We start from the raw sequence: 7,500 nt of genomic DNA, 5'->3' as shown, positions 1-7,500 counted from the left end.
CCACAGTCGGATTCCTAGTTGCAAAGGCGCTAACGACATCGGCAAACCCTTTCTACCAGGGAGTCTCTCCTGGTTACAGCCCTGTTCTCGCCCTTGACATCTTCTTGGTCCAGGTACTTACCCCAGCCATCTCAACTCTTCGGGCTCGACACATACACTGTCTTTGGAATACATGAGTCCAAAAAATTCACCTGTTGTGATGGATTCGATTTGTGCAGGCATCGGCAAACACCATACTTTCTCATTTCCTTGGCCTCGTCTGCTCGCTGGAGCTATTGCGCTCGGTAACACTGTCCTCTTCGGAACCTGTATTTGTTACCTAGATTGCTTAAAGTTTTGTCCCTCCTTTGTTGTCTGCTCGGAGGAGTGCTAGGGATGTTTCTTACTTCCCGGCGCAGCCAGTTGTGGATTGATCTTGTTTGTGTTGTGAACTTTGTCCGAGAATTAATCATGAAAAGGTTGAGAATTTGGATTCTAAAGAAATCTCTTTACCATACGCTGGAACAAACACAAAAACTCAAATCATATAAAGTTCCCTGAAGCTACTGTAGTCATTGGTGACGACAATGCCTTAGAGATGGATTTCCATGCCGGTTTACGATCAAATGCATGGTTCATTCACAGATAATGGAGCTTTCTGAGGCATCAGATACTCTGCTACTTTTCTGTATCACTTTTCCTACTGTTGCCCTGCTCAGCTCAGTCTCGATTCTGTCACAGTACAGACTAGCAAAATGTGAGAAACTATGTATTTGTGGATGAAGTGATGAACCGATGCTGAACTAGGGTAAGATTTGGATGAACAAAGCGCTAAAGAATGTTGCGAAAAAAATGGAAGGTATGCAGAGATTGTACATTCCAGGACACAAACACAACTCGGTCGTAGTAGTTCCGTGTACTTGTTATCAGACAGTGTACTTGTTATTAGACAGATGGAACCTAAATATCAAAGAAGGCATAACAACGAGCATGTTTGATATGCCACAAGTCTGCACTATAGACTCCTAATCCTTTGTAAAAAATAAAACCACCTTTGTCCAGCCACTTATTATAGCAATGCAAATGTCACTTACAAGGCACATCGCTAAAAAACGGGAGAAAAGGGATCGAAATTTACTTGCCTACCACATCTTCTTCTCCTTAGTCATTGGCCTTGCAATCTTCTGTAGTATACTTTCGTCAATCCTTCTACACTGTGTTTGAAGAACACGTTGTGTGACAGACAGCTTATCATCGATGTTGTCCTGGTATTTCTCGTACAATACAGGGATCGACAGACTAAGTATAACACCTGCTAATTGAAAACAAAATGAAAACAAGTAAAGAACTGCAAAAGAGAGACCCATGTTGTTTAGAGAATTTTTTAAGGAATAATGATCAATACTAGGGGCAGCAGCTGGAGAAGTGCTCACCCAGATAGAGTAGCGTGAGGAAGTTGAAGAAATTGCCAAGCAAGGACAGTGACCACAAGACAAAGCTGACCTGAAGTAGTACCCCATGTTTCATGACAGCTCCCAGTGAGATAGCTAATCTATTAGCTTTCTTAGAATCAGCTCAAAACCACCATGACAATTTCTAACCTGAAAGAGACGCTTCACATTTCTGCCTACTGCAATATCACGAGCAACTGATAACACACGATTTAGCCAGACCCGTAGAGCATCAGCAACTTTGAGAGCAGATGCCTCAGAGATTTCCAGGTTAGGAAGTGGAGGCATAGGTCTGAATGTAGGTAAAGGAGATAAAAGAATCAGATCACGTAGTAATACTACAAGTACTTTTATTTGCATGGAACGACTGTTGGGTTCATATTTTGCATAATTCGCTCACTATGTCACCAATCTCTACAACAAACTGGAATCAAAACGTGATGTTCTTCACCTCGAAAGAACGGACTTTACATCACTCCTCTACCCTTCTCCTTTATATTAGTTCCTATCCAAACTCATGAATTTACACAAGTACCCCACTATATATAGGCAGATTTTTCAAATGCAGGGATTAACAGATAACGAGAAACATTTGAAGTTATATATCCATGAACAACTGCAAGCGAACAACAGAGTTTACCTATCGAGAAGAGAAGCAGATTTCGCCCAGAGGAAGAGTATTACGACGAAGAGAAGCTGAACATTAGCCACAAAGGACAAGAAACTATATCCTGCTTTCTCGAAGAGGAACCACAACAGCGTCGACGATCCGAGCAGAAGCACAGGTCCGCGTCGTTTCCTCCACAGCAACAAATCCGCAACTGGCGATACTAACAAAACGACAATCAGAATCATTCCGACAAAGTTGACAAGTGATCGGCGCGATTCAAGCAAGGATTTATTCGCTTCTGAAGCCGAGAACATGTGAACCGATTCAAACAAACAATACACCGCAGACGGATGTGTAAACACAAGGACGAGATTCCAAGTAAATGTGCGTGTATACATGTAAGGTGAGGAGAAGGACCTGAGCCACCACCAAGGGATTGATGAACAGAAATGCGAGAAGAAGGATGAGCTTCTGATTCTCCCATGGCGGCAGACGGAGAAGAGCTGCAGCGATCCCTCTCCAATGCCGGAACGTTTTTTTTTTTTAAATCTCTTTTTCAAAAACGATTTAGCCCATCGTATCAGTTTCTTTTCAAAGAAAAAGTTACTTCTTTTATTTCGCTAAAATTAAATAAAGTTGTAATATTGTCAAATAGAAGGTTATTAAAGGTGGGTGTCTTTTTCGCTGCCTATTTTTTGCATTTTCCACTTGTGTAGCATTTTCCACTTGTGTATTAAGAAAAAAAAATAATAATAATAATGACTGTTTTAGCTTACAAGGTATTCCTGCTCGCTTTGAAAATTCTCTCTTTCGAAGCAAAGGTGAAGAGAAAACACCCTAAATGCATACAGGACTTATGCAATGCATAAGGTAAGACCTCTGTGTCAAAATAGAACTCGATCTCGTAACATTTTTAAATTTCATACCATTAATCTCATTTACACCACGACAATTCTTAAAGCAAGACAAAGGTTCAAAGCATTGTTACAGGCTTTGTAAGAAAAGAAAGAAGAAACAATGGCACCTTACTCTAAGGGGCCTCTCTCTCCATTTCCTTCACCAGTTTCCTCCATTGCGAAAACAAACGCATCTCCGATCCCGTGATTGCCAAGTGCATTTAACGAGCTCGGGAAAGGAAGAACTGATATATGAATAAGTTTTTTTTTTTTTGCTCATTCAGCGGTTCCATCCTCGTTTCCTGAGCCTCCTTCGTCATCATCAGAGGAAATATCTTCTTTGTGCTGTTGTTGCTGTTCTCCTCCCTCGCAGTTTGGTTTACTCTTCTTCTTCTCCTTCTTCCTCTGCTTCTTCTTTTGGCGTTTCAACCGCTTCTTCGCTGTCTTTTCCTCTGCAGTTTTCAGTTTCTCTTCCCTTCTCATACTGAATTCTGCAAGTTGTTTTCGCTTCTGGTAGTCAACCTCCATCCTCGCAAGCCGATCTTGTTCTCTTCGTCTCATTTGCCGATACTGCCACAGAAAAGCATTGCTAAATAAGAGATGTTGATATATAGAGCAATACAAGGAGAATCACTATCCTAGTCCAAGCTCTACCAAATATTCACAAATCACAACTCACAAGGCATTACAGCATTGTGTAAGCAGATAACATAAGGAGCCACATATCCACCGACCAAAGAAATCCAGAGGATCAAAGGTTTAGGGTTGTAGTTTAGGTTTGGGCTCCATAAAAACTACACACAAGATAACAAAAGGGTTTTTTTTAATTGATATTGTCATAGCTCGGGAACCACCTTAGTTGCACCATATAATTCCAGAAGAAAAACATAGTTACCAAAATCGTGGTGCAAATTTCAGGACACAGAGAACAAACTACACCTTCTACAGCTATATGATCCTCCCGCTAAACTTGTTGTCCACATCAAATTCAAATCTTTACATGTGTCTTTTGTCTTGTGCGTTTTGTTCCCATCCCAACGAGATGCCACTGAAATTCTGTGCAAATCTAGACTTTGGTGAATAAAAACTCAACATTTCCTCCAAAAACAAAATCAAATCAAATCTTTCTTGCAAATTTCGGTTCCGCAATTCAAAATGAATCCTTTTAAGCACCACTAAAAAAACTATAGAAACTCTAATCAGGCAAAACAGATATTATAAGATAACAAACACAATCATCCGCTCATCACAGTGTTATGGTCAACTACACAAAAACCATAGCGAAACTACAAGCTGAAGAATGGATCAATACGATTCCACGAACTGATTTACCTGGTGGAAATCTCCGGAGCCAGAACCAGCCGAACTACCGGAGGTGTTGCTAACGCGGATAGGAACGTTCTCGAGGATTCGCCGGAGCTTCACCTCCAGATCCTCCTCCTCCTCCTGCAACACCGGCGGAGTATACTCCACGATCGCCGTCGATCCTCCATTGGACACCGCAACCGCCTTTTGCGTCTCCCTCCCAGCCACTACCAATCGGGTTTCGCTTTGCATCGGCTTCCCCATCGACATCGCGATCTGAACCAAAAACCCTAATCGAGTCGCAATTTGGGGATTTCTCTGGCACAACATTAATTTAGAAATTTAAGTTCATATGTTACAAAAGCTTCTCAATGTTTCCTAAATTACAAATATGTCCCCAAATGTTTTTCTTTGCTCAACGTTCCCCAAGTGTTGCAAAAAAAAATTGATATGTGAAAGAGAGATAAGGATAGGGTAAAATTGGTGAAATATATAGTATTGGGGTAGAATGAAAATATTCATAAACATATAGAGGCTTGAAGTTTAGGATTTGTATTTTCAGGAACTGGAGAAAAGGTGGTTTCATCCGACGTCGTTTCGCAGCTACTCTCTTTTCATCGTCTCTCGGGAAAATAACATAGGACTCTTCCTCCCGTAGAAACCACGAGGGAAGAAGACGAACAACAACGACAACAAAGTCAGCGACAGAGAAAAAGAAGAAGAAGAAGAAAGAAGCGATTGGATTGGGAATAAGGGAGGAGAAGATGTTACCGACGACCTCCAGATCTCGCTCTCAATCTTCTTCGTCCCGAGCTAATCCGATGTTCCTTCAGTACTTTCGTCGCATCGTCAAGGTTCTGTTTTTCTCTCTCTCTCTGAAATCATCTAATCTATTTTCATGGATATGATCTAAGATTTTGTTTCCCTCTCTCACGTGTAGCTGTAAATTTCCGGAGTTTATCTACTGTAGTAAAATGTACGGATTCTTCATTTCTTAGAGCGGGTTTTGGAGATGGAGAATCGAAAATCTAGGTTTATCTATAGATTAGATTCCGATTTCGTAGGATTTTCTCGGAAATTTGGGTCAAATGTTGCCGGCTCTAACTAGGCGGGGGAATTATTTTTTTCACTAGGTCTAGAAGTTTCTGATAATAGAAGTTGTGCGACAAGTTGATCACTTGCTGCAAGTGCTTTTGATGCCTGGTGATTCGGAAATTCATTATGGTCATTTTTCTCTTGGAACTGTGGATTACGTAAAATATCGATGAATGCTTGTTTCGAGACAGGAAGTGTCTTTGGTGTATTTTATCTGCAGTTATGTAGTATGGTTCATGAACCTTGCATAATTTTAATGTGTGCTGCTGTAAAGGTTGCATCATTCTCATCTTTATGTCTTTTGGTCATTGCAGTGGCAGCAAATGGATATTGAATATACTTTTTGGCAAATGTTTCACTTATGCACATCACCGAAAGTTGTGTAAGTCTGTTACTGATTTTATTGGCGTCTTTTGTTTTGTTATTTTCATGTTGAAAGTTCCTTTTGCTCAGTTACTTCAGTGGCTGCCTCCTACTATAAGTTGATTTTGATTTAAGGCAGTAAGTCTTCCGTATTAATAATGAAATAATAATACTACTAATATTACAGTCAAAGTGATTGTACAACTGATGCATTTGACGTATGGAGAAAGGGTCTTAATTTGTGAGTAATGCTTTTTTCAAAGACTAAGTGGAAAATAAACTCGACATATCTTTATGGAGGTTGTTACAGAGTGAGTTATTACTGTTGAGTTGTTCAAATATCTCGTTGAATTGGTCTAGAAGACATTCAACATTTGCTCTTACCTTATTTGGTTAAATTATGTCTTTACCCTTGATCCGTATGAAGGTTTCTGTTTTGATCTGTATGAAGGTCACTTCTCTAGTCTCTGATGCTCTGGCTTTTGTGTTTTTGCATGTGGGCACGGCACATCAGCTACCAGCACACTAAATATCATAAACGTAAGCTCATTTTTCATTACCAAGTAGTTCTCCTTTTGCAACCAGCTTCTGTTTTGTTTGTATGTGATTTCCCCTTGTCTGCTGCAACGTGACTATCCCTTCGTGTTGTATTATTCACATGTTATCTGCTCAGGAGTTTATATAGTCATTTCAACTAAGTAGCTTAAGGAGAGAACGGAAACCTCCCCTTTTGCAACCTTTTCTAGTTGATCAGCTCTATTTATGTGGTGCTTCCAGTTCTAGTTTCAATGCTGGTTTATGTTGAGAATAGATGAAATTTCCATGGTGTACTGGTGAGTGAATTATGCTTTGAAATTTATAAGATAAGTGTGTCTTGTTTGAAATTTGCTCTCTTTCTCTGTATCAGAAACTAAGAACCAATGGGCACGTGATGACCCTGCTTTTGTTGTGATCTGTAGCATGCTTCTTGCTGTTGCAACCATAGCCTATTGTGCCGCGTAAGTATTTTTGCAACTTGTCTTGTATATGTACATACTTAAAACGATCTGTGTAATTACTATATATTGCCTTAAAAGACATTTAATTCTGATTTCAGTGCTCTTTCTCTGTTATCTTTGCTCCAGGTATGACCACAGCTTCTCACATGCTCTCTTCGTAGTTTTTTCAGTTTTGCTTTTCCATTTCTTAATCACGGGAGCAATTATAGCTACATGCTGTTGGTAAGAGTCACCCTCCATTAGTGTCTGTATATACACGCTTCATTATATGCAATTTTCTCATATACTCTATACCTGTATAATTTATCCTTGCATCTATATATGTGGACATTGATCGTACTTAGCTATCTACTGATGATGGTGGTTCGTCTGATCTTGTTCACTGTACACGACCTACACTCATGCTTTATTAGTGAATGTCCTTTCTACGCATTGCCATCCTTACAGGGAACACTTTTGCATGAATTAAAGCTCATTTCTATTTTTTGAAATTTTTTCTACTGAACTTCAAATATCCTCCAAGGGGTTCTCATAGCAAAATTTCAATTTCCTTTCTGAATAGAGGCATTATGTATGATCCAGGTTTCTCACAAACTCTTACCTTCGGGAGGAGGCTCCGAACAGTCATGTGGTGGAACAACGTGTTGAATGGCAAGTATATAGGATGAATTCTATCTTTTTCTCTTCAATTTTGATCGACTTTTCTGCATTTAAAAAAGTTAGATGATGCGGAAGTTTGAAACAAAAAAGAAAGCTACACATGAAAAATTGTCAAAAATGTAGTTTTGCCATCTACACTCTTT

General features: G+C 39.7%; 4 protein-coding genes across 9 annotated transcripts in view; 2 read left to right on the top strand and 2 right to left on the bottom strand.

The window, feature by feature from the left end:
* Positions 1–468, top strand: part of LOC104807244 (protein TIC 21, chloroplastic-like) — a 1,571-nt gene extending 1,103 nt beyond the window's left edge. Inside the window, exons 3-4 of the mRNA XM_010532440.2 lie at positions 1–113; positions 219–468. The exon at positions 1–113 is cut by the window's left edge and continues 91 nt beyond it. Of these exons, the coding sequence (XP_010530742.1) occupies positions 1–113; positions 219–323 (218 nt within the window). The 3' untranslated portion in view covers positions 324–468. The remainder of the gene's footprint in view (positions 114–218) is intronic.
* Positions 445–2,621, bottom strand: LOC104807243 (reticulon-like protein B10). Of its 6 annotated transcripts, none has more exons than XM_010532433.2 (6): positions 2,437–2,621; positions 2,071–2,260; positions 1,581–1,722; positions 1,413–1,482; positions 1,122–1,294; positions 445–711 (listed from the first exon to the last, which is right to left on the bottom strand). In XM_010532433.2, exons 1-5 carry the CDS (start codon positions 2,522–2,524, stop codon positions 1,122–1,124), a joined length of 663 nt encoding a protein of 220 aa, XP_010530735.1. In that variant the 5' UTR covers positions 2,525–2,621; the 3' UTR covers positions 445–711. The 6 variants fall into 6 exon arrangements, with proteins under 6 accessions (XP_010530735.1, XP_010530738.1, XP_010530739.1 ...); XM_010532436.2 differs by having other exon boundaries at positions 1,126–1,294; XM_010532437.2 differs by lacking the exon at positions 445–711 and having other exon boundaries at positions 833–1,294; positions 2,458–2,620.
* Positions 2,622–2,924: 303 nt separating this feature from the next.
* LOC104807242 (PRKR-interacting protein 1-like) lies at positions 2,925–4,834 on the bottom strand. Its single transcript, XM_010532432.2, has 2 exons — positions 4,269–4,834; positions 2,925–3,506 (listed from the first exon to the last, which is right to left on the bottom strand). Exons 1-2 carry the CDS (start codon positions 4,569–4,571, stop codon positions 3,213–3,215), a joined length of 597 nt encoding a protein of 198 aa, XP_010530734.1. The 5' UTR covers positions 4,572–4,834; the 3' UTR covers positions 2,925–3,212.
* Positions 4,835–4,890: 56 nt separating this feature from the next.
* The window catches only part of LOC104807241 (protein unc-50 homolog), a 3,753-nt gene continuing 1,143 nt past the window's right edge, over positions 4,891–7,500 (top strand). Inside the window, exons 1-6 of the mRNA XM_010532431.1 lie at positions 4,891–5,095; positions 5,651–5,718; positions 6,214–6,239; positions 6,607–6,697; positions 6,824–6,919; positions 7,280–7,348. Of these exons, the coding sequence (XP_010530733.1) occupies positions 5,006–5,095; positions 5,651–5,718; positions 6,214–6,239; positions 6,607–6,697; positions 6,824–6,919; positions 7,280–7,348 (440 nt within the window). The 5' untranslated portion in view covers positions 4,891–5,005. The remainder of the gene's footprint in view (positions 5,096–5,650; positions 5,719–6,213; positions 6,240–6,606; positions 6,698–6,823; positions 6,920–7,279; positions 7,349–7,500) is intronic.

This window comes from Tarenaya hassleriana, unplaced genomic scaffold (assembly GCF_000463585.1).
Source record: "Tarenaya hassleriana unplaced genomic scaffold, ASM46358v1 Cleome13, whole genome shotgun sequence".
Classification (NCBI taxonomy): Eukaryota; Viridiplantae; Streptophyta; class Magnoliopsida; order Brassicales; family Cleomaceae; genus Tarenaya; species Tarenaya hassleriana.
The sequence above is the reverse complement of the archived record's forward strand: the minus strand, read 5'-3'. Positions and strand labels throughout refer to the sequence as shown.

Bases quoted from the DNA above. Each gene is read 5' to 3' on its own strand.
- LOC104807243 (XM_010532433.2), bottom strand. From the start codon at position 2,524: ATGGGAGAATCAGAAGCTCATCCTTCTTCTCGCATTTCTGTTCATCAA. The intron at 1,723-2,070 runs GTAAACTCTGTT...ACCTACATTCAG, and splicing joins TCTGCTTCTCTTCTCGATAG to ACCTATGCCTCCACTTCCTA. The intron at 1,295-1,412 runs GTGAGCACTTCT...GTTTTCAATTAG, and splicing joins CCTCACGCTACTCTATCTGG to CAGGTGTTATACTTAGTCTG.
- LOC104807242 (XM_010532432.2), bottom strand. From the start codon at position 4,571: ATGTTGTGCCAGAGAAATCCCCAAATTGCGACTCGATTAGGGTTTTTG. The intron at 3,507-4,268 runs GTAAATCAGTTC...TTTCTGTGGCAG, and splicing joins GCTCCGGAGATTTCCACCAG to TATCGGCAAATGAGACGAAG.